The sequence below is a fragment of the Lonchura striata genome, chromosome 3 (genome assembly GCF_050655825.1).
Source record: "Lonchura striata isolate lonStrDom1 chromosome 3, ASM5065582v1, whole genome shotgun sequence".
NCBI lineage: Eukaryota > Metazoa > Chordata > Aves > Passeriformes > Estrildidae > Lonchura > Lonchura striata.
The window spans coordinates 879,607-904,714 of record NC_140705.1 but is presented as its reverse complement, the minus strand read 5'-3'; the positions used below and the strand labels follow the sequence as shown (position 1 = coordinate 904,714).

The 25,108-nt window shown below is 54.5% G+C and overlaps 1 protein-coding gene across 18 annotated transcripts in view; it reads left to right on the top strand.

Moving 5' to 3' along the window:
* Positions 1-25,108, top strand: part of DTNB (dystrobrevin beta) — a 141,939-nt gene that overhangs the window by 55,137 nt on the left and 61,694 nt on the right. For 13 of the 18 annotated variants that reach the window (XR_014953507.1, XM_085574246.1, XM_085574242.1 and 10 more), the window contains 4 exons: positions 7,647-7,724; positions 14,113-14,196; positions 19,342-19,429; positions 22,347-22,432. Coding sequence is in view for 17 of the 18 variants with exons in the window: in XM_085574246.1 (XP_085430372.1) it covers positions 7,647-7,724; positions 14,113-14,196; positions 19,342-19,429; positions 22,347-22,432 (336 nt within the window). In the remaining variant the exon portion in view is untranslated. The remainder of the gene's footprint in view (positions 1-7,646; positions 7,725-14,112; positions 14,197-19,341; positions 19,430-22,346; positions 22,433-25,108) is intronic. The other 5 variants (XM_085574247.1, XM_085574250.1, XM_085574241.1 and 2 more) reach the window with 2 other exon arrangements.

Below are 25,108 nucleotides of genomic sequence, written 5' to 3'. Positions count from 1 at the left end.
GCTGCCCTGGGTGAGGTGATGAGCTCCCCCTGAGCTCCCCAGCTGTATTCCTGTTTTTAGGGATGTTCGTGCTGCAGCTCTCCCTGGCCGTGTGCCCCCTGCAGCAGCGCTGGCTCTGCTGTTCACCCGTCCCTGATTTTTCCTGACAAACTCTCGGGAAGCAGCGAGCTCCAGCAGGAGCTGCTGGCAGGGGCTGCTGGGTTGGACACGCAGGTGAAGCCAGCGAGAAGAAATGCTGATGTCTGACTTGAGTTCAGAAGGCGGAGTGATTTCTTTATTATAACTATACTGTAATAAGTTAATATTATATAATAGGAGATGCTAAAACTACAAACCTACTTGTTTAATACCATGTCTACCTAACAGCTCGTGCCCTTCCTCTCGAGGGTCTAGATAAAGTAAATTGGATTGGCCACCAGGCTCAAACAATCCTCACCAGAATCCAACCGAGCATCACCCCAGGGAAACAATTCTCTACATTCCACATGGCAAAGCAAGGAGCAGAAATGGAAATTGTTTTCTCTTTCTTTCCTCTGTGCTCCTCTATAAAATATCCTATGAGACAGTAAAAAGCAAAGACTTACGGACACCCGGATGTTTTTGGGCACTGAGCTGCCAAAAAATACCTGTGAGCAAAGGAATAACCTTAAAAGCAACAGCCTGTTGCATATTCATATATCTCATACATGATCCATAAATTCCTTGCAAATTCAGAATTTTTCTGGTTTTTGTCAGCTTCTTCCCCTTAATCCTGGTGGTTCCATAAAGACAGAGAAGGTGGAGGAATGTTTGTTCTGATAAGGAGGCTGTAAATCTTTATGTGCCCTGTCACTGTTATCTCTGTGCAAAGCGTTTCTGCATTCTCATCTCTTTATTGAGCTAATTAGAAAGTATTTTACGTAGCAGAGTTTCTATTTTAACATTGTGTTACAACCTAGGAATATACTTCACACACTACCTAACAGAATTAATACAGCACAACTTTCTAACATTGCACTGTAGTGTTCATGGTAATATTTGCAAAAAGCCAATGATAAAATGTGCATTTTCCACACGGGGACACCACCAACACCTTTCCCTCCTCAGGCTCGTTCCTTTTGCAGGATTAATTGCTTTGCACGGCCTGGGGAATTCCCTGCTGACCATTCCCTGTTGACCATTCCCTCACTGACCATTCCCTGCTGACCATTCCCTGCTGACCATTCCCTCACTGACCATTCCCCTCACTGACCATTCCCTCATTGACCATTCCCTGCTGACCATTCCCTCACTGACCATTCCCTCACTGACCATTCCCTCATTGACCATTCCCTGCTGACCATTCCCTCATTGACCATTCCCTGCTGACCATTCCCTCACTGACCATTCCCCTCACTGACCATTCCCTCACTGACCATTCCCTCACTGACCATTCCCCTCACTGACCATTCCCTCACTGACCATTCCCTGCTGACCATTCCCCTCACTGACCATTCCCTCACTGACCATTCCCTGCCAACCATTCCCCTCACTGACCATTCCCCTCACTGACCATTCCCTGCTGACCATTCCCTCACTGACCATTCCCTGCTGACCATTCCCTCACTGACCATTCCCCTCACTGACCATTCCCTCACTGACCATTCCCTGCTGACCATTCCCTGCTGACCATTCCCTCACTGACCATTCCCTCACTGACCATTCCCTCACTGACCATTCCCTCATTGACCATCCCCTCACTGACCATTCCCTGCTGACCATTCCCTGCTGACCATTCCCTCACTGACCATTCCCTGCTGACCATTCCCTCACTGACCATTCCCTGCTGACCATTCCCTGCTGACCATTCCCTCACTGACCATTCCCTCACTGACCATTCCCTCACTGACCATTCCCCTCACTGACCGTTCCCTCACTGACCATTCCCTCACTGACCATTCCCTCACTGACCATTCCCCTCACTGACCATTCCCTCACTGACCATTCCCCTCACTGACCATCCCCTCACTGACCATTCCCCTCACTGACCATTCCCTCACTGACCATTCCCTCACTGACCATTCCCCTCACTGACCATTCCCTCACTGACCATTCCCTGCTGACCATTCCCCTCACTGACCATTCCCTCACTGACCATTCCCTGCCAACCATTCCCCTCACTGACCATTCCCCTCACTGACCATTCCCTGCTGACCATTCCCTCACTGACCATTCCCTGCTGACCATTCCCTCACTGACCATTCCCCTCACTGACCATTCCCTCACTGACCATTCCCTGCTGACCATTCCCTGCTGACCATTCCCTCACTGACCATTCCCTCACTGACCATTCCCTCACTGACCATTCCCTCATTGACCATCCCCTCACTGACCATTCCCTGCTGACCATTCCCTGCTGACCATTCCCTCACTGACCATTCCCTGCTGACCATTCCCTCACTGACCATTCCCTGCTGACCATTCCCTGCTGACCATTCCCTCACTGACCATTCCCTCACTGACCATTCCCTCACTGACCATTCCCCTCACTGACCGTTCCCTCACTGACCATTCCCTCACTGACCATTCCCTCACTGACCATTCCCCTCACTGACCATTCCCTCACTGACCATTCCCCTCACTGACCATCCCCTCACTGACCATTCCCCTCACTGACCATTCCCTCACTGACCATTCCCTCACTGACCATTCCCTGCTGACCATTCCCTCACTGACCATTCCCTCACTGACCATTCCCTGCTGACCATCCCCTCACTGACCATTCCCTCACTGACCATTCCCTCACTGACCATTCCCTCACTGACCATTCCCTGCTGACCATTCCCTCACTGACCATTCCCTCACTGACCATTCCCTGCTGACCATTCCCTCATTGACCATTCCCCTCATTGACCATTCCCTCACTGACCATTCCCCTCACTGACCATTCCCTCACTGACCATTCCCTGCTGACCATTCCCTCACTGACCATTCCCTGCTGACCATTCCCTCATTGACCATTCCCTCACTGACCATTCCCTCACTGACCATTCCCTGCTGACCATTCCCTCATTGACCATTCCCCTCATTGACCATTCCCTCACTGACCATTCCCTCACTGACCATTCCCCTCACTGACCATTCCCTGCTGACCATTCCCTCACTGACCATTCCCTGCTGACCATTCCCTCACTGACCATTCCCTCACTGACCATTCCCTGCTGACCATTCCCTCACTGACCATTCCCCTCACTGACCATTCCCCTCACTGACCATCCCCTCACTGACCATTCCCTCACTGACCATTCCCCTCACTGACCATCCCCTCACTGACCATTCCCTCACTGACCATTCCCCTCACTGACCATTCCCTGCTGACCATTCCCTGCTGACCATTCCCTCACTGACCATTCCCTCACTGACCATTCCCTGCTGACCATTCCCTGCTGACCATTCCCTCACTGACCATTCCCTGCTGACCATTCCCTCACTGACCATTCCCCTCACTGACCATTCCCTGCTGACCATTCCCTCACTGACCATTCCCTGCTGACCATTCCCTCACTGACCATTCCCTCACTGACCATTCCTTCACTGACCATTCCCTGACTGACCATTCCCTCACTGACCATTCCCCTCACTGACCATCCCCTCACTGACCATTCCCTCACTGACCATTCCCTCACTGACCATTCCCTCACTGACCATTCCCCTCACTGACCATTCCCTGCTGACCATTCCCTGCTGACCATTCCCTCACTGACCATCCCCTCACTGACCATTCCCTCACTGACCATTCCCTCACTGACCATTCCCTGCTGACCATTCCCTCACTGACCATTCCCTGCTGACCATTCCCTGCTGACCATTCCCTCACTGACCATTCCCTCACTGACCATTCCCTGCTGACCATTCCCCTCACTGACCGTTCCCTCACTGACCATTCCCTCACTGACCATTCCCTCACTGACCATTCCCCTCACTGACCATCCCCTCACTGACCATTCCCCTCACTGACCATTCCCTCACTGACCATTCCCTCACTGACCATTCCCTGCTGACCATCCCCTCACTGACCATTCCCTCACTGACCATTCCCTCACTGACCATTCCCTCACTGACCATTCCCTGCTGACCATTCCCTCACTGACCATTCCCTCACTGACCATTCCCTGCTGACCATTCCCTCATTGACCATTCCCCTCATTGACCATTCCCTCACTGACCATTCCCTGCTGACCATTCCCTCATTGACCATTCCCTCACTGACCATTCCCTCACTGACCATTCCCTGCTGACCATTCCCTCATTGACCATTCCCCTCATTGACCATTCCCTCACTGACCATTCCCTCACTGACCATTCCCCTCACTGACCATTCCCTGCTGACCATTCCCTCACTGACCATTCCCTCACTGACCATTCCTTCACTGACCATTCCCTCACTGACCATTCCCTCACTGACCATTCCCTGCTGACCATTCCCTGCTGACCATTCCCTCACTGACCATTCCCTCACTGACCATCCCCTCACTGACCATTCCCTCACTGACCATTCCCCTCACTGACCATCCCCTCACTGACCATTCCCTCACTGACCATCCCCTCACTGACCATTCCCTCACTGACCATTCCCTGCTGACCATTCCCTGCTGACCATTCCCTCACTGACCATTCCCTCACTGACCATTCCCTGCTGACCATTCCCCTCACTGACCGTTCCCTCACTGACCATTCCCTCACTGACCATTCCCTCACTGACCATTCCCTCACTGACCATTCCCCTCACTGACCATTCCCTGCTGACCATTCCCTCACTGACCATTCCCCTCACTGACCATTCCCTCACTGACCATTCCCTGCTGACCATTCCCCTCACTGACCGTTCCCTCACTGACCATTCCCTCACTGACCATTCCCTCACTGACCATTCCCCTCACTGACCATTCCCTCACTGACCATTCCCTCACTGACCATTCCCCTCACTGACCATCCCCTCACTGACCATTCCCTCACTGACCATTCCCTCACTGACCATTCCCTCACTGACCATTCCCTGCTGACCATTCCCTCACTGACCATTCCCTCACTGACCATTCCCTGCTGACCATTCCCTCATTGACCATTCCCCTCATTGACCATTCCCTCACTGACCATTCCCTGCTGACCATTCCCTCATTGACCATTCCCTCACTGACCATTCCCTCACTGACCATTCCCTCACTGACCATTCCCTGCTGACCATTCCCTCATTGACCATTCCCCTCATTGACCATTCCCTCACTGACCATTCTCTCACTGACCATTCCCTCACTGACCATTCCCTGCTGACCATTCCCTCACTGACCATTCCCTGCTGACCATTCCCTCACTGACCATTCCCTCACTGACCATTCCTTCACTGACCATTCCCTCACTGACCATTCCCTCACTGACCATTCCCCTCACTGACCATCCCCTCACTGACCATTCCCTCACTGACCATTCCCTCACTGACCATTCCCTCACTGACCATTCCCCTCACTGACCATCCCCTCACTGACCATTCCCTCACTGACCATTCCCCTCACTGACCATTCCCTGCTGACCATTCCCTGCTGACCATTCCCTCACTGACCATCCCCTCACTGACCATTCCCTCACTGACCATTCCCCTCACTGACCATTCCCTGCTGACCCTTCCCTCACTGACCATCCCCTCACTGACCATTCCCTCACTGACCATTCCCCTCACTGACCATTCCCTGCTGACCATTCCCTGCTGACCATTCCCTCACTGACCATTCCCTGCTGACCATTCCCTGCTGACCATTCCCTCACTGACCATTCCCCTCACTGACCATTCCCCTCACTGACCATTCCCTCACTGACCATTCCCTGCTGACCATTCCCAGCCTGCCCTGGTTTCATCCCGGCCTCTCTTTCCCATTCCTGGCCATTCCCTCTGCCCTTCTCCCATGGGCGAGGATGGAGCTGCAGGGCTGGGCACACCCGGGCCCGCAGGAGCCCTGGCACTGCCCAGGACTGGCACCCAAAGCAGCTGGCAGACGGGAATTGCATCCCGAGGAGCCGCTGGAATTCTGAGGAGGTGCTTGTGGGGCTCGTGGCTCTCTCCCGAAGGAAAACCCCCACTGGTGGCACAGGAGCGGGGCTGGAAATGCAGATTTGGCTGCAGGAGCTGCAGGTGCTGGTGGCAGAGCTCAGGTGGGCGTCGGGGCACGGCTGAGCTCGGCCGGGCTGGAGAATTCCCTGTGCTGCTGCTTCCCAGGGATGGAATTCCCTGTGCTGCTGCTTCCCCGGGATGGAATTCTGTGTGCTCAGGAATGGAATTCTGTGTGCTCAGGGATGGAATTCCCTGTGCTGGGCCAGGGAGAGAGAGAGAGCTGCTGCTTCCCAGGGATGGAATTCCATGGGCTCAGGGTGGAATTCCATGGGCTCAGGGATGGAATTCCATGGGCTCAGGGATGGAATGCCATGGGCTCTGGCATTCCCAAGGGATGCAATTCCATGGGCTCTGGCATTCCCAAGGGATGGAATTCCATGGGCTCAGAGTGGAATTCCATGGGCTCTGGCATTCCCAAGGGATGCAATTCCATGGGCTCTGGCATTCCCAAGGGATGCAATTCCATGGGCTCTGGCATGGTGAGGGGCTCATCCCCATTCCCAAGGGATGCAATTCCATGGGCTCTGGCATTCCCAAGGGATGCAATTCCACGGGCTCTGGCACGGTGAGGGGCTCATCCCCTGGTCCTGCTCCAGGGAGCTCCTCCCAGTGAAGCGTCCCAGCCAAACCCACCCCAATTCCCAAATGTGTCTGGGGGAGCGCTGAAGGCGCAGTGCCAGCACTGCAGGGCGGCTCTGCCCGGAGCGGGGATGGGAAGGGATTCTTCCCTCGGGTCCTGGAGGAGGAGGCAGGAATTCCTGCTGGGATCCCGTCCTCGGTGCTCCCAGCTGCCCAGCACCCCGGGCTGGGGTCAGGCTGGTGATTCCCTGCACCCCCGGGCTCGGGGAAAGGGGAACCACCCAAGGGGGCTCTGCAGGGCACCCCTGGGGTCCAGAGGAGCGGCAGGATCCCAGGGCACCGCCAGGAATTCCGGACAAAAGGCTGGGAACCCTCCTCGGGTGTCCTGAGAGGAAATTCCTGCTGCTGCTCCTGCCTGGCACTGCCACGGGACACAGGGATGGGCAGTGCCCCAGTGCCAGGCTCCTTCCCTGTGGATAATTCTGCTCTGGCAGATCCCTGGCACTGCTGGGCTGTTCCCTGTGGGAATTCTGCTCTGGCAGATCCCTGGCACTGCTGGGCTGTTCCCTGTGGGAATTCTGCTCTGGCAGATCCCTGGCACTGCTGGGCTGTTCCCTGTGGGAATTCTGCTCTGGCAGATCCCTGGCACTGCTGGGCTGTTCCCTGTGGATAATTCTGCTCTGGCAGATCCCTGGCACTGCTGGGCTGTTCCCTGTGGGAATTCTGCTCTGGCAGATCCCTGTGTGTGCTGGGCTGTTCCCTGTGGGAATTCTGCTCTGGCAGATCCCTGGCACTGCTGGGCTGTTCCCTGTGGGAATTCTGCTCTGGCAGATCCCTGGCACTGCTGGGCTGTTCCCTGTGGGAATTCTGCTCTGGCAGATCCCTGGCACTGCTGGGCTCTTCCCTGTGGGAATTCTGCTCCCTCACCTCTCCGTGTCCCCTGCAGCCCCCCCAGACCCGTGAGTAACATGAATGAGGCCATGGTGACCCACGCGTCCTCCGGAGCTCCCACGCCAACCAAGAGGTACCGGAGCCCCAGCTGGGCTGTTCCTGGGAAAAGAGGGAATTCCTGGGAAAGGGGAATTCCTGGGAAAGGGGAGTTCCTGGGAAAGGGGAGTTCCTGGGAAAGGGGGGAATTCCTGGGAAAGGGGAGTTCCTGGGAAAGGGGAGTTCCTGGGAAAGGGGGGAATTCCTGGGAAAGGGGGGAATTCCTGGGAAAGGGGGAGGGAATTCCAGGAGTTCCAGCTCCCCTGACCCTCCCAGACCTGCAGGGAAGGGGTAAATAACAATTCCTGCAGGAATGGGTGAGTAAATAACAATTCCTGCAGGGAAGGGGTGAGTAAATAACAATTCCTGGAGGAATGGGTGAGTAAATAACTATTCCTGAGGGAATTAGTGAGTAAATAACTATTCCTGCAGGAAGGGGTGAATAACTATCCCGGGCAGGGGCTGCAGGGGTGCCCATCCCTGGAGGTGTCCCGGGAATTCCTGGACGTGGCACTCAGAGCTCTGGGCTGGGACAAGGTGGGGACTGGGCACAGCTGGGAGGGGTTTCCCAATTTCAGGGGCTCTGGGATTTGGGGATTTGGGGATTCTGAGTGCTGGGGTGCCCCGGGGCTCTGTCTGGGACATTTCCAGGCTCAGGACTCCCTCGGGAGGAGGCTCCGGTGGGAGCAGCCCTGGGCAGCCCGGAGTGAATCCCAGGTCCTGCCCCGGCTTGCAGGAGGCTCCGTGAGTCTCCCGGCACCTTCCCACCCTTTTCGGGCTGGAATTCCCCAGTTTGGAGCAGCCTGGGGCCTGGGGCCATCCCGCAGCTGGCTGGGGGCTCTGTCCCCTGGCTCCTGGAGGATGCAGGTGGAGAGGGGAGGGAGGGACAGGGCCTGTTCCCCTGGAAAATCCCTTTTATCCCTGCTCCGCTGCTGGCAGCGCTCTCCCGGGATTGACTGCAGCTTCCCCTGGCCCAGCTGAGCCCCCCAGGCCGGGGCTGGAATGAAGGGCTTCATCTCCCCTGCTGGAGGCCCTGCCACGTCCTGGCAGCTGCAGTTGCAGCTGGAATTGCAGCTGGAGGGGGTTGGGAGCTGCATTTCTGTGCCTGGAGCTGCTCAAAGCGGCCGCTTCCCCCCCAGCCCGGCTTCTGCTGGAAAGCCAGATGTGCTCCCACAGTGACAATTGTTCCCTGTGCTGGAAGAAACGCTGCATGGAAACGGGAGGAGCTGCAGCCCTGCCCGCCCGTCACCTTCTGTTCTGGTTTGAAAGTAAAACCAGTGAGAGACTCCAAGTCAGAAATACAATTTATTGGGAAAAGGGGAAAAGGACAAAAATACATGCAATAATACAAAGGGAAAGGCTACTGACAAAGTCAGAATACAACCTGGCCAGCGTGCTGGTAGCAGTCCGAATTGGAGCAGCTGCAGTCCTCTTGGGATGGCAGATGTAGTTGCTGTGTCTTCTCAGAGAACCTGTGAAAAGGCTCTCCTCTGTGTAGAAATCCCCAGTTTTATCCAGGTGGGAATGCCTGGCTCCTCCCCTTGGGCAGAGCATCTCACGATGGGTCATTATGAGTCACAAGGTGTGTCCTTATTCACCTCCTCCTCCTGGACGGTGTTATCTCTCAGGCATTGATGGGGCCATTAACAGCAGATAAGGAAAACTGCCCCAAGGCAACTCCTACTCAGATGGGAATTGGAAAACGTTTTTGTTTTTTTTTTTAATCTTGGACACCTTCGCACGGCAGGGTTGGGCTCGGCCGGTCCCCGAGCCCCGCGGGGCTGGCAAAGGCTGCGAGGCACAGCAGAGCACAGCCGAGATTCCTTCCCAGGAGCCTCCCGCACCTCCGGGAAAACCTGAGAACCTCTTGGGTTTACGGTGGGGAGCCAGAGGCCGTGTCCTGCCCAGCCCCTCCGGCTCTGAGGAGCATTTTGGGTGCTTTGTTCCTCCATCAGAGGCTTCTTCCTCCATCAGAAGCTTGTTTCTCCATCAGAAGCTTGTTTCTCCATCAGATCTTTGTTTCTCCATCAGGGGTTTGTTCCTCCAGCAGATGTTTGTTTTTCCATCAGATCTTTGTTTCTCCATCAGTTATTTATCTCTCCATGGGATCTTTATTTCTCTATCAGATCCTTGTTCCTCCATCAGAGGCTTGTTCCTCCATCAGATCTTTGTGTCTCCATCAGATCTTTGTTCCTCCATCAGATCTTTGTGTCTCCACCAAATCTTTGTGTCTCCATCAGATCTTTGTTCCTCCATCAGATCTTTGTGTCTCCATCAGATCCTTGTTCCTCCATCAGATCCTTGTTTGTCCATCAGATCCTTGTTTGTCCATCAGCTCTTTGTGTCTCCATCAGATCCTTGTTCCTCCATCAGATCTTTTTTCCTCCATCAGTTATTTATTTCTCCATCAGATCTTTGTTCCTCCATCAGGGGTTTGTTCCTCCATCAGATCCTTGTTTCTCCATCACATCCTTGTTTATCCATCAGTTATTTATCTCTCCATTGGATCTTTGTTCCTCCATCAGATCTTTGGTTCTCCATCAGATATTTGTTTCTCCATCAGGGGTTTGTTCCTCCATCAGATGTTTGTTTTTCCATCAGATGTTTGTTTCTCAATCAGATCTTTGTTCCTCCATCAGATCTTTTTTTCTCCATCAGTTATTTATTTCTCCATTGGATCTTTGTTCCTCCATCAGGGGTTTGGTCCTCCATCAGATTCTTGTTCCCCCATCAGATCTTTATTTCTCTATTAGATGTTTGTGTCTCCATCAGATCCTTGTTTCTCCCTCACATCTTTGTTTCTCCATCAGATCCTTGTTTATCCATCAGTTATTTATTTCTCCGTTGGATCTTTGTTTCTTCATCAGATCTTTGTTTCTTCCTCACATCTTTGTTTCTCCATCAGAGGTTCCTCCTTGGTGCTGTAGGGCTCCAGCTCCCCGCAGGAGCCGGCCCCAGGATTTGCTTTATTTACCCCAAATATGGAGCAAAGAGGGATCCTTTGGTGTGGGGGCAGTTTTGGGAGGAGGAGAAAATGGAATTTATTGGGAAAGAGAACTGCTCCTGCAGGCTGCCAACTGCACCAGACACTGCTGGGCATGGAGGGGGTCCCCGGAGAGGAGAAGGATCCAGGGAGAGCTGGGGGGGCTCCCCTGGAGAGGAGAAGGATCCAGGGAGAGCTGGGGGGGCTCACCTGGAGAGGAGAAGGATCCAGGCAGAGCTCAGAGCCCCTGGCAGGGCCTGGAGGGGCTCCAGGAGAGCTGCAGAGGGACTGGGGACAAGGATGGAGGGACAGGAGCCAGGGAATGGCTCCCAGTGCCAGAGGGCAGGGCTGGGTGGGAGATTGGGAATTGGGAATTGTTCCCTGGCAGGACCCAGGGAATGGCTCCCAGTGCCAGAGGGCAGGGCTGGATGGGAGATTGGGAATTGGGAATTGTTCCCTGGCAGGAGCCAGGGAATGGCTCCCAGTGCCAGAGGGCAGGGCTGGCTGGGAGATTGGGAATTGGGAATTGTTCCCTGGCAGGGTGGGCAGCCCTGGCACAGTGTGCCCACCCTGGATCCCTGGCAGTGCCCAAGGTCAGGCTGGGCACTGGGACACCCTGGGACACCCTGGGACAGTGGAGGTGTCCCTGCCATGGGATAGGGCCAATCCATCCCATAATTCTCTGATATTTTTGGAGGCAGCTGAGGGATGATCTGGGGGGAGCTGGGCACCCCCAGGCGTGGAGAAGCAGAAATGGGAATTCAGACCTGCGCTGGGAGCAGGTCCAGCCCCAGTGAACTGAATGCTCCCATGGGTGCTGCTCAGTGCTGGGGATCGAATCCTGAGGGATTTAATGAGCCCTGGGAAAGGGAAAACTGGGAATCTGCTGAGGCCACAGCCTCAGCCTTGCAGGGCTCACCCAGGGGTGCCTCAGTCTGGTGGATGTTCAGTGTCCCCCCTCAAACCCCTCCTTCCATGGTGCTCCTTCCCTGGGGGCTCCACGTGGGTAATTCCTTTTTTTCCCTCTTTTTCCCAAGCCCTGGCTCTGCCCCCAGCGTGTCCCTGGGCACGACCTGGGAGGAAAGTGTGTTTGTGTGTGGGAATGGGGATTCTGTTTGCTCACAGCAGAGCAGTGAATTCTCCATTTGGAAAATCTTCCTGGGTGCTGGGGCAGGGATTGACTGCAGGGCATGGAGAGCTGGAATGCCCAGCAGGGATGGCACAGGGATTGTGCCACGGTGGCAGTGCCACCTGCCCAGCATGACCCCCCTGTCCCCAGGGAGAAGGGAAGGTTGTGCCTTTGTGTCTGGGCTGAAAAAAGAACATTTTGCTGCATTTCCCTGGGGTTCTGCTCCATGCCCTGCTGCACAAAGCTGTCGTCAGGATAGCACAGAATTTATCACTTATTTCCCCCTGGGTCTGCCTTAGTTCTGACAAATGTTCCCCGCAGTCGATCCTGTGCAGAGGAGTGCCCCAAACTGCAGCAGCTTTATTTTTGGGAGCCCTCACAGCAAACGGAGCAGGCAGCAGGTGCTGGGTGCCTGGCACGGGCAGTGCTGGAGAGCCAGCCCCACCTGGCAGATGGCACAGAATCAATGAGAGAATCAGTCACAGAATTGGGGAATCAATCACAGAATTGGGGAATCAATCATAGAAATGGGGAATCAGTCACAGAATTGGGGAATCAGTCAAAGAATTGGGGAATCAATCATAGAAATGGGGAATCAGTCACAGAAATGGGGAATCAGTCAAAGAATTGGGGAATCAATCATAGAAATGGGGAATCAATCACAGAAATGGGGAATCAGTCACAGAATTGGGGAATCAATCATAGAAATGGGGAATCAGTCACAGAAATGGGGAATCAATCACAGAAATGGGGAATCAGTCACAGAATTGGGGAATCAATCACAGAAATGGGGAATCAATCACAGAAATGGGGAATCAATCACAGAAATGGGGAATCAGTCACAGAAATGGGGAATCAATCACAGAAATGGGGAATCAATCACGGAATCAGGGAATCAATCACAGAATCAGGGAATCAATCACAGAAATGGGGAATCAATCACAGAAATGGGCAATCAGTCACAGAATCAGGGAATCAATCACAGAAATGGGGAATCAATCAGAAATGGGGAATCAATCAGAAATGGGGAATCAATCACAGAAATGGGCAATCAGTCACAGAATCAGGGAATCAATCACAGAAATGGGGAATCAATCAGAAATGGGGAATCAATCACAGAAATGGGCAATCAGTCACAGAATCAGGGAATCAGTCAGAATCAATGGCACACAATCACACAATCACACACAATCACATAATCAGTCACACACACAATCACACACACACACACAATCACACACAATCAGAATCACACACACAATCACACACAATCACACACAGTCATGCACACAGTCACACACACACACACACAATCACACACAATCAGAATCACACACACAATCACACACACAATCCCACACACAGTCACCAGGTTGGAAGAGACCTCCAAGACCACCGAGTCCAACCCAGCCCCAACAACTCAACTCCACCCTGGCACCCAGTGCCACACCCAGGCTTTGTTAAACACACCCAGGGATGGGGACTCCACCACCTCCCCAGGCTGCCATCCCAGAACTTTATCACCTTCCTGGGAAGAACTTTTCCCTGATATCCAGCCTGAATTCCCCTTGGAATTCCACAGCTTGAGGCTGTGACCTCTGGTTCTGTCAGTTCCTGGAGAAGGAGCCCAACCCCAGCTGAGCACAGCCACTGTCAGGAGCTGTGGGGAGTGCTGAGGTCACCCCTGAGTCTCCTGTTCACTTCCCTCCTGCTTTGGCTGTGCTTTGGGGCTCTGGGGCTGTTTGCCCACAAAAAGGGTTGGGTTGTTCGTGGAAGGATTTTTCAGGCCCTGGCAGGGGCTGCCCAGGGAAGTTTGGGGTGCCCATCCCTGGAGGCGTCCCGGGAATTCCTGGATGTGGCACTCAGAGCTCTGGGGACAAGGGGGTATTGGTCCCAGCTTGGACTGGAAGGTCTGGGAGGGCTTTTCCAGCCTCACTGGTTCTGGATTCTGGGATTCTGGGAATGGGGAATGGATTCCTCGGTGCTCAGCCGTGCTCTTCCTTAAAGATCCCCCTGGGAATTCAGGAGGCTCCACGGCTGCCCTCGGTGAATATTTCCAGAATCCCCGAATCCCTGAGGCTGGAAGATCCCTCCAAACTCACCCAGTCCCACCAGTGCCCCATCCCCACCTTGTCCCCAGCCCAGAGCGCTCAGTGCCACATCCAGGAATTCCCTGGGCACCTCCAGGGATGGGCACCCCCAGCTCCCTGGGGCTGTCCCCCAGTGTCCCCCCAGCGCAGCAGGGTGCTCCCCACGGCCTGCCCTGCCCGCTCTGACGCTGTTTGTGTTGTTTTGCTCTCCCTGCCCTGCCAGGTGCCAGCAGAGCAGCCCCGAGCCCTCCCGGGAGGAGCACGCCCTGATTGCCACCTTTGTGAGCCGCCTGCGGAGCCGGGCACGGTCAGTGCCAGCCCGGGACAGCGGGGGACGCGGGGGTGGCTCCGACACCCCCTCACACCCCCCTCCATCCCAGACCGGTCCTGCCTTTGCCTCTCTCCGTGACCTGCTGGGGTCTCAGCTTCTCCCAGATCTCCCCCGGGTTCCCTTCCCTGCCCTGCTCTGTGCTGTAGCTCATCCCTGCTCTTCCTCCTCCTCCTCCTCCTCCCTGCCCGGCTCTGGCAGCTCTGCAGCATCAGCTGCTCCTGAAGCCTCTGCTCGAGGGTGTCCAGAGTGCCAGGGTACAGAACATCCCAGAATATCATACAGAACATCCACAGAAAATCCCAGGAAATCATACAGAACATCCACAGAAAATCCCAGGATATCCTACAGAACATCCACAGAATCCCAGGATACAGAACATCCACAGAGTGCCAGGATATCCTACAGAACATCCACAGAGTGCTAGGATATCATACAGAAAATCCCAGGATATCATACAGAACATCCACAGAGTGTCAGGGTACAGAACATCCACAGAAAATCCCAGGATATCCTACAGAACATCCACAGAGTGCCAGGAAATCATACAGAACATTCACAGAATCCCAGGAAATCATACAGAACATCCACAGAATCCAGGATATCATACAGAACATCCACAGAAAATCCCAGGATATCATACAGAACATCCATAGAAAATCCCAGGATATCATACAGAACATCCACAGAAAATCCCAGGATACAGAACATTTACAGAATCCCAGGATACGGAATATTTACTGAATCCGAGGATCTAGAATACAGAATATTTACAGAATCCCAGAATATCATTCAGTATATTTACAGAATCCCAGAATACCATATGGAATATTTCCAGAATCTCAGAATATAGAATATTTACAGAATCCCAGAATACCATACGGAATATTTCCAGAATCAGAGAATATGGAATATTTTCAGAATCTCAGAATACCATACGGAATACTTCCAGAATCTCAGAATATGGAATATTTCCAGAATCTCAGAATTTAGAATATTTACAGAATCCTAGAATACCATATGGAATATTTCCAGAATCCAGAATATAGAATATTTACTGAGTCCCAGAATACCATACAGAATATTTCCAGAATCCCAGAATACCATATGGAATATTTCCAGAATCTCAGAATACAAAATATTCCCAGAATCCCAGAATACAAAATATTCCCAGAATCCCAAAATACAGAATATTCCCAAAATACAGAATATTCCCAGACTCCCAGACTGGCACAGCACTGGGGTCCAGAGGAAGGGTCCCCGAATTCCCGCGTTCCCCTGGCACGGCCGTGTGTGGGCACGGGGACCCCGACCCTGCTCTGGCACCGTCCCCTCAGAGCCCACCCGCAGTGGCCGGGGTCCCTGCTGGAGCTGTGGGGTGGATGTGGGGTTCCTGGGGGGTTCCTGGGGGGTTCCTGGGGGATTCCTGTGGGGTTTCTGTGGGGTTTCGGAGATTCCTTTGGGGTTTCTGTGGGATTCCTGTGGGGTTTCTGTGGGATTCCTTTGGGGTTTCTGTGGGGTTCCTGTGGGGTTCCTGGGAGATTCCTGTGGGGTTTCTGTGGGATTCCTTTGGGGTTTCTGTGGGATTCCTGGGGGGTTTCTGTGGGATTCCTGTGGGGTTTCTGTGGGATTCCTTTCGGATTTCTGTGGGATTCCTTTCAGGTTTCTGTGGGATTCCTTTCGGGTTTCTGTGGGATTCCTGTGGGGTTTCTGTGGGATTCCTTTCGGGTTTCTGTGGGATTCCTGTGGGGTTTCTGTGGGACTCCTGTGGGGTTTCTGTGGGATTCCTGTGGGGTTTCTGTGGGATTCCTGTGGGATTTCACAGCAGGGCAGGGCAGTACCTGCCCTGTTCTGCAGGATGTGGTTCCACGAGAGCCTCCAGCCAGGAGCAGATGGGGCTGTGTCCCCATTCCCTCAGTGTCCCCATTCCCTGAGTGACCCCATTCCCTCAGTGTCCCCTGTCCCTCACTGTCCCCATTCCCTTAGTGTCCCCATTCCCTCAGTGTCCCCATTCCCTCAGTGTCCCCATTCCCTCAGTGTCCCTCACTGTCCCTCAGTGTCCCCATTCCCTCAGTGTCCCTCACTGTCCCCTGTCCCTCAGTGTCCCCTGTCCCTGAGTGTCCCCATTCCCTCAGTGTCCCCATCCCCTCAGTGTCCCCATTCCCTCACAGTCCCCATTCCCCCACTGTCCCCTGTCCCTCAATGTCCCTCACTGTCCCCTGTCCCTCACTGTCCCCATTCCCTCACAGTCCCCATCCCCTCAGTGTCCCCTGTCCCTCACTGTCCCCTGTCCCTCACTGTCCCCATTCCCTGAGTGTCCCCTGTCCCTCACTGTCCCCATTCCCTCACAGTCCCCATTCCCTCAGTGTCCCCATTCCCTGAGTGTCCCCTGTCCCCAGTGTCCCCTGGCTGTCCCCCTGCCCTGCCCAGCCCGTGTGTGCCCCTGTCCCCTCAGGGCTGGCTCAGGGACCCGTGCTGTGCCAAACTCTCCTTCCTGCCATGCCACCCACCCCAGCCCATTTCCATCCCCAGGTTGGTGTTTGGGCACAGGAATTGTCCATCCCCATTTTGGTGTTTGATCACAGGAATTGTCCATGCCCGTTTGGGTGTTTGAGCACAGGAATTGTCCATCCCCATTTTGGTGTTTGAGCACAGGAATTGTCCATGCCCAGGTTGGTGTTTGGGCACAGGAATTGTCCATGACCAGGTTGGTGTTTGAGCACAGGAATTGTCCATGCCCAGGTTGATGTTTGGACACAGGAATTGTCCATCCCCATTTTGGTGTTTGCAGCACAGGGAATTGTGTGGGAGCCTCTCCAGACCCTGCTGCTGGGGAACCCTCTGCACCCTGTCCCTGCACCCTCCTCCCACTGAGCTCTGGGTTTATTCTTCCCCTTCGATCCCTGACCCATTCCTGACACCTGGGGAGGCTCACCTGGAGAGGAGAAGGATCCAGGGAGAGCTGGGGGGGCTCACCTGGAGAGGAGAAGGATCCAGGGAGAGCTGGGGGGGCTCACCTGGAGAGGAGAAGGATCCAGGGAGAGCTGGGGGGGCTCACCTGGAGAGGAGAAGGATCCAGGGAGAGCTGGGGGGGCTCACCTGGAGAGGAGAAGGATCCAGGGAGAGCTGGGGGTGCTCACCTGGAGAGGAGAAGGATCCAGGGAGAGCTGGGGGGGCTCACCTGGAGAGGAGAAGGATCCAGGCAGAGCTGGGGGGGCTCACCTGGAGAGGAGAAGGATCCAGGCAGAGCTCAGAGCCCCTGGCAGGGCCTGGAGGGGCTCCAGGAGAGCTGCAGAGGGACTGGGGACAAGGCTGGAGGGACAGGACCCAGGGAATGGCTCCCAGTGCCAGAGGGCAGGGCTGGCTGGGAGATTGGGAATTGGGAATTGTTCCCTGGCAGGACCCAGGGAATGGCTCCCAGTGCCAGAGGGCAGGGCTGGCTGGGAGATTGGGAATTGGGAATTCCTGGCTGGAATGGAATTCCCAGAGCAGCTGTGGCTGCCCCTGGATCCCTGGCAGTGCCCCAGGCCAGACTGGATAGGAATTGGAGCAGCCTGGGACAGGAGATGAACTTGAGCTCCTCTTCCTCATCACCTGTCAGACATTTCCAAGAGCGAGCACAAAAGGATCATTTGTTCTTTTGTGCGTTACAGGTAATTTTCAGGAAAGCCAGAACTTGCCCAGAACTGTTCTGTAATCACCGCTGAAGGGGAGGTGGCAGTTCCAGGAGCTGGGAGACGGCAGCTGTTGGAAGGGGCAGGGATGGGGAGGTCTCAGGAGGGAAGGGAAGGCTTGTGCAGACACAGCTGCGGGGCAGAGCTGCCTGGGGATCTGCTGCGGGCTGGCACGGGCTGTGGGCTGCTGTTCTTCAGCAGAACTGGGCAGGAAATGGCTGGGAAGGTGTCTGGGAAGGTGTCTGTGCAGCTCCCCAGGCTGCCCTGCCGGATTCCTGGGCTCTCCCCGGGCTCACTCCCCCTCCTCCAGCTCCTGCCTTTGCTCCTGCTCTGGATGTCTCCAGGATTCCGTCCAGTCCGGCCTCTCCGGGTCATTTATGGCCATCCCAACCCCTGCTCATTGTCCCAGCCCAGACCTCACCTGGCCAGCGCCAGGAGGAGTTCCAGTCCTTAGATCTGAGAGGAAATTAAACCTTCATTTTTAAATAACCCCCACATCCGCAGCACAGATTGGCTGTGTGGATGAGGGAAACGCAAACCCTTGAAACTGAGCTCGCAGCAAGGCAAATTGCCTCCTGAGGTGGGCTGTGGGCTGGGAATGGCTTTTGTGTGGAATGGCTCTGCTTTGGAAAGCTGCTCCCTGTGCTGATGCTGCGTTTCCCTGGGCATCACTCCCCCCTGCCCGCGGACCCCTCGGGGGTGGCCCTGGAGTGGCACTTTGCTCGTGCCCCGCTCTGGGCTCTGCCCTGGCCCTGTTCCCTTCACAGGGGCTGGAGGAGGGATCTGCACCCCAGCTGGAGCCGGGGATGCTGCGGAGAAGCTGCAGGAGCCCGGGGAGAGCTCCGTGCTCTGGCAGAGTGGGAGGGGAATTGGGACAATTCCAGGCTCTTCCCTCTGTCCCTGTGCCCGCACACCCCCTGGCCCTGGCCTGGCTCTGGCTTGCTTTTGAGGAGTCCTGCATCGCTCTGGTCGGGTTTTGCAGTGCCCTGCACAGCCCTGGCTCACCCTGGGTTGTGTTTTGCAGTGCCCTGCACAGCCCTGGCTCACCCTGGGTTGTATTTTGCAGTGCCCTGCACAGCCCTGGCTCACTCTGGGTTGTGTTTTGCAGTGCCCTGCACAGCCCTGGCTCACCCTGGGTTGTGTTTTGCAGTGCCCTGCACAGCCCTGGCTCACCCTGGGTTGTGTTTTCCAGTGCCCTGGCCAGCCCTGGGCTCAGTCTGGGTGGTTTTAGAGTACCCTGAGTTCACTCTGGGTTGTGTTTTGCAGTGTCCTGGCTCACTCTGGGTTATTTTGCAGTGCCCTGCACAGCCCTGGCTCACCCTGGGTTGTGTTTTGCAGTGCCCTGCACAGCCCTGGCTCACTCTGGGTTATTTTGCAGTGCCCTGGACAGCCCTGGACTCACCCTGGGTGGTTTTGGAGTACCCTGAGCTCACTCTGGGTTCTTTTGCAGTGCCCTGGACAGCCCTGGCCGCCTGGACGAGGAGCACCGGCTCATCGCCCGCTACGCCGCGCGCTTGGCCGCCGAGGCCGGGAATGCCGTGAGTGACCCGGGCACCATGGGCACGGGGAATGGGGACAGGATGGGGGAATGGGGACAGGACGGGGGAATGGGGACAGCTCGGGGGAATGGGGACAGGACGGGGGAATGGGGACAGCTCGGGGGAATGGGGACAGCTCGGGGGAATGGGGACAGGATGGGGGAATGGGGACAGGACGGGGGAATGGGGACAGCTCAGGGGGAATGGGGACAGGACGGGGGAATGGGGACAGGACGGGGGAATGGGGACAGCTCAGGGGGAATGGGGACAGGACGGGGGAATGGGGACAGGACGGGGGAATGGGGACAGCTCAGGGGAATGGGGACAGCACAGGGGAATGGGGACAGCTCGGGGGAATGGGGACAGCTCGGGGGAATGGGGACAGCACAGGGGGAATGGGGACAGCTCGGGGGAATGGGGACAGCACAGGGGAATGGGGACAGCTCGGGGGAATGGGGACAGCACAGGGGGAATGGGGACAGCTCGGGGGAATGGGGACAGCTCAGAGGGAATGGGGACAGGACAGGGGAATGGGGACAGGACGGGGGAATGGGGACAGCACAGGGGGAATGGGGACAGGACGGGGGAATGGGGACAGCTCAGAGGGAATGGGGACAGCTCAGGGGAATGGGGACAGCACAGGGGAATGGGGACAGCTCGGGGGGCAGCACAGGGGCTGGGGTCCCTTCCCACCCAAACCAGTTGGGATCCTGTGGCCCCAACCCCACTGGCTGGGCTGGTTCTGGGCTGGGCTTGTGATTCCCACAGAGAAATCCTGTGGGTGCAGATCTGGGGGTGAAAGGGGAAAACGGAGCTTGGGGAGATCCTGGAGCCACCTCCAGGGCCAAAGGGGCTCCAGGAGAGCTGCAGAGGGACTGGGGACAAGGATGGAGGGACAGGAGCCAGGGAATGGCTCCCAGTGCCAGAGGGCAGGGCTGGATGGGATATTGGGAATTGGGAATTGTTCCTGGCAGGGTGGGCAGGCCCTGGCACAGGGTGCCCACCCTGGGTCCCTGGAAGTGCCCAAGGCCAGGCTGGACACTGGGACACGCTGGGACAGTGGCAGGGCAGAGTGCCCTGGTGGCACTGGTGGCATTGGTGGGACTGGTGGCATTGGTGGCATTGGGTGATTTGTGTGACTTCTGTGATTTCTGTGTTTTCTGTGGTTGTGTGATTTGTGTTTTCTGTGATTTGTGTGATTTCTGTGATTGTGTGACTTGTGTGATTGTGTATTTTCTGTGTTTTCTATGTTTTCTGTGATTTCTGTGATTTCTGTGATTTGTGTTTTCTGTGATTTCTGTGGGTTTCTGTGGTTTCTGTGATTGTGTGATTTGTGTTTTCTGTGATTTGTGTGGTTTCTGTAATTTCTGTGTTTTCTGTGACGTGTTACTGTGTATTTTCTGTGTTTTCTATGATTTCTGTGATTTCTGTAATTGGTGTGATTGTGTGATGTGTTTTTTCTGTGATTTGTGTGGGTTCTGTGACTGTGTGATTTGTGTGATTGTGTGATTTGTGTGATTGTGTATTTTCTGTGTTTTCTGTGATTTCTGTGATTGTGTGATTTGTGTTTTCTGTGATTTGTGAGGTTTCTGTAATTTCTGTGTTTTCCATGATTTGTGCAATTGTGTATTTTCTGTGTTTTCTATGATTTCTGTGATTTCTGTAATTGGTGTGATTGTGTGATTTGTGTTTTTTCTGTGATTTGTGGGCTTGTGTATTTTCTGAGTTTTCTATGATTTGTGTGATTTGTGTGATTTTGTTTTCTGTGACTTGTGTAATTTCTGTTTGCTGTGCTTGTGTATTTTCTGTGCTTTCTGTGTTTTTCTCTATTTTCTGCGATTCCTGTGTTTTTCTGTATTTTCTGTGATTTCTGTGTTTTTCTCTATTTCCTGCAATTCCTGTGTTTTTCTCTATTATCTGTGATTTCTGTTTTTCTGTATTTCTGCAATTCCTGTGGTTTTCTCTATTTTCTGTGATTTCTGTGTTTTTCTCTATTTTCTGCTATTCCTGTGTTTTTCTCTATTTCTCTCATTCCCGTTTTTCTCTATTTCTCTCATTCCCGTTTTTCTCCATCTCTCTCATTCCCGTGTTTCTCTATCTCTATTTCTCTCATTCCCGTGTTTCTCTATCTCTCTCATTCCCGTATTTCTCTATCTCTATCTCTCTCATTCCCGTTTTTCTCTATCTCTCTCATTCCCGTGTGTTTCTCTATCTCTCTCATTCCCGTGTTTCTCTATCTCTATCTCTCTCATTCCCGTTTTTCTCTATCTCTCTCATTCCCGTTTTTCCATATCTCTATCTCTCTCATTCCCGTGTTTCTCTGTCTCTATCTCTCTCATTCCCGTGTTTCTCTATTTCTCTCATTCCCGTTTTTCTCCATCTCTCTCATTCCCGTTTTTCTCTATCTCTATCTCTATCTCTCTCATTCCCGTGTTTCTCTATCTCTCTCATTCCCGTTTTTCTCTATCTCTATCTCTCTCATTCCCGTGTTTCTCTATCTCTATTTCTCTCATTCCCGTTTTTCTCTATCTCTCTCATTCCCGTTTTTCTCTATCTCTATCTCTCTCATTCCCGTGTTTCTCTCTATTTCTCTCATTCCCGTTTTTCCATATCTCTATCTCTCTCATTCCCGTGTTTCTCTCTATTTCTCTCATTCCCGTTTTTCCATATCTCTATCTCTCTCATTCCCGTGTTTCTCTCTATTTCTCTCATTCCCGTGTGTTTCTCTATCTCTCTCATTCCCGTGTTTCTCTATCTCTCTCATTCCCGTTTTTCCATATCTCTATCTCTCTCATTCCCGTGTTTCTCTATCTCTATCTCTCTCATTCCCGTGTTTTCCTCTGTTTCCTGTGTTTCGCGGTTCCTGTGATTCCCGTTCTTTATTTCTTCCCGTGCCTCCCGCGTTCCCGTCGCGCAGCCCCGCCCGGGCCCGGACCCGCCTTTCAGCTTCGACGCCAACCGGCAGCAGCGGCAGCTGATAGCGGAGCTGGAGAGCAAGAACAGGTACGGCAGCTCATTAGCTCCTTCATTAGTCACGGCGGTAATGAGCCCCTGAGCCCCGCGGGCGGGGCTGCGCTGCCCCTGCTCCCCAGGGCGGGCTGGATCTTCTCTCATCTTCTTCAAATCATTTTGTGCAGCCCTGAGAGCATCCAGCAAACCTCAGAGCTGGGGTGTGAGCCCCGAAATCCCTGAACCCCCAAATCCCCAAAACACCAAAAACCCAAATCCCTGAAACACCAAAAACCCCAAATCCCTGAAACCCCCAAATCCCTGAAACACCAAAAACCCAAATCCCTGAAACACCAAATCCCTGAAACACCAAAAACCCAAATCCCTGAAACACCAAAAACCCAAATCCCTGAACCCCCAAATCCCTGAAACACCAAAAACCCAAATCCCTGAAACACCAAAAACCCAAATCCCTGAAACACCAAATCCCTGAAACACCAAAAACCCAAATCCCTGAAACACCAAAAACCCAAATCCCTGAACCCCCAAATCCCTGAAACACCAAAAACCCAAATCCCTGAAACCCCAAATCCCTGAAACACCAAAAACCCAAAAGCCCCAAATCCCTGAAACCCCCAAACCCCCAGTCCTGGGCAGACCCCAGCAGGACAGGGGGGATTCTGCCCCATGCCCAGGTGAGCCCACCTGCAGAGCTGCCCCAGCCCTGGGGATTCCAGCAGCACAAGGACCTGGAGCTGCTGCAGAGAGCCCAGAGGAGCCCCCAGAGCTGCTGCAGGGCTGGAGCCAGGCTGGGAGAGCTGGGGGGCTCACCTGGAGAGGAGAAGGATCCAGGGAGAGCTGGGGGGGCTCACCTGGAGAGGAGAAGGATCCAGGGAGAGCTGGGGGGGCTCCCCTGGAGAGGAGAAGGATCCAGGGAGAGCTGGGGGGGCTCACCTGGAGAGGAGAAGGATCCAGGGAGAGCTGGGGGGGCTCACCTGGAGAGGAGAAGGATCCAGGCAGAGCTGGGGGGGCTCACCTGGAGAGGAGAAGGATCCAGGCAGAGCTGGAGGGGCTCATCTGGAGAGGAGAAGGATCCAGGGAGAGCTGGGGGGGCTCACCTGGAGAGGAGAAGGATCCAGGCAGAGCTCAGAGCCCCTGGCAGGGCCTGGAGGGGCTCCAGGAGAGCTGCAGAGGGACTGGGGACAAGGATGGAGGGACAGGAGCCAGGGAATGGCTCCCAGTGCCAGAGGGCAGGGCTGGCTGGGAGATTGGAAATTGCTCCCTGGCAGGGTGGGCAGCCCTGGCACAGGGTGCCCACCCTGGATCCCCGGCAGAGCCCCAGGCCAGGCTGGATGGCACTGGGAGCAGCCTGGGCCAGTGGCAGGTGGCACTGGGTGGGCTCTGAAGTCCTTTCCAACGCCAACCAGAGGATTTTTGTCGTTCCAGAGGGTCACCTGTGGAGCCCCCCAGGCTCTCCTGGTGCCCCTGTGCCCATCCCTGTCCTGGGGCAGTGCCCACATTCCTGCCCTGGCAGTGCCCAAATCCCTGTCCTGGAGCAGTGCCCAAATCCCTGTCCTGGGGCTCTCCCCAGCTCCCTGTCCTGGCAGTGCCCACATCCCTGTCCTGGCAGGGCTCTCCCCAGCTCCCTGTCCTGCCGGGGCCGTGCCAGGGCTCCCCACGGAGCAGGGCCCTGCTGCGGGGCTGGCAGTGCCAGGAGGAGCTGCAGGGCTGCAGGAGTGGCAGCGGTGTGGCACAGAGCTGTGGCACTGCGTGTGCCAGCTCGGGAAGCGCAGCAGGGAGCAGGAGGAGAGCACAGGGAGCGGTGCCAGCCGGGGCTGGGCACACCCCAGCGGGCACGGCTGCCAGCTCCAGCTGCTGTTCCTCATCCCCCTCTCGTTCCCTGCTCGTGGCAATGGGGAGGTGCCAGCAGCTGGCATCCCCGCCAGCAGGCACAGAGCTCAGTGCCAGAAATTAACATTTGCTTTGCGAGTTTTTGGGGTTTTTTCACCCAAAGCAAGGCCACGCTGGCAGCGGCTCTGTGCCACCCCCCTGCGCACCCTTGGGTGAAGCTTGTTCCCAGCACGGCTCCTGCCCGTGGCCCTTCAAACAGAATCCAAGTTCACGGCCCGGAGCGCCGGGATTTGGCTCGGAGCTTCCCGACGTCTCGCTGGGTAAACCTTGCTGCAGCTTGGCGTGCGAAACGCCGCTCGCTGGTTCTTAGGAATGTTCAAAGTTTGGCGTTAATAAAACGGTCATTAAAATAGCAATACAATTCGATGATAAAAATGCAGAGTGAGGACAATTCGAAGGTGATACAAATCAAAGAATTCTGGACGTCCGGATGCTCTCGGGCACTTAAGCCACGAAAAACGTTTTGTGAGCAAAGGGATGATCCTTTTGCATATTCATACGTACCTCATGGTTATGCATAAATTCCATTTAAAACAAGGACCTCTGTCTGCTCACCATTATGTTACTATGATGTTAACTATGAATGTTAACTATTAACTATGATGTCAACTATTGATGTTAACTATTGATGTTAACTATTAACTATGATGTTAACTATTGATGTTAACTATTAAGTCTGATGTTAACTATTGATGTTAACTCTGATGTTAACTATTGATGTTAACTATTAACTCTGATGTTAACTATTGATGTTAACTATTGATGTTAACTATTGATCAACCCCCGCGGAGAGAGCTCCTGTTCCATCCTCCAAAGCTG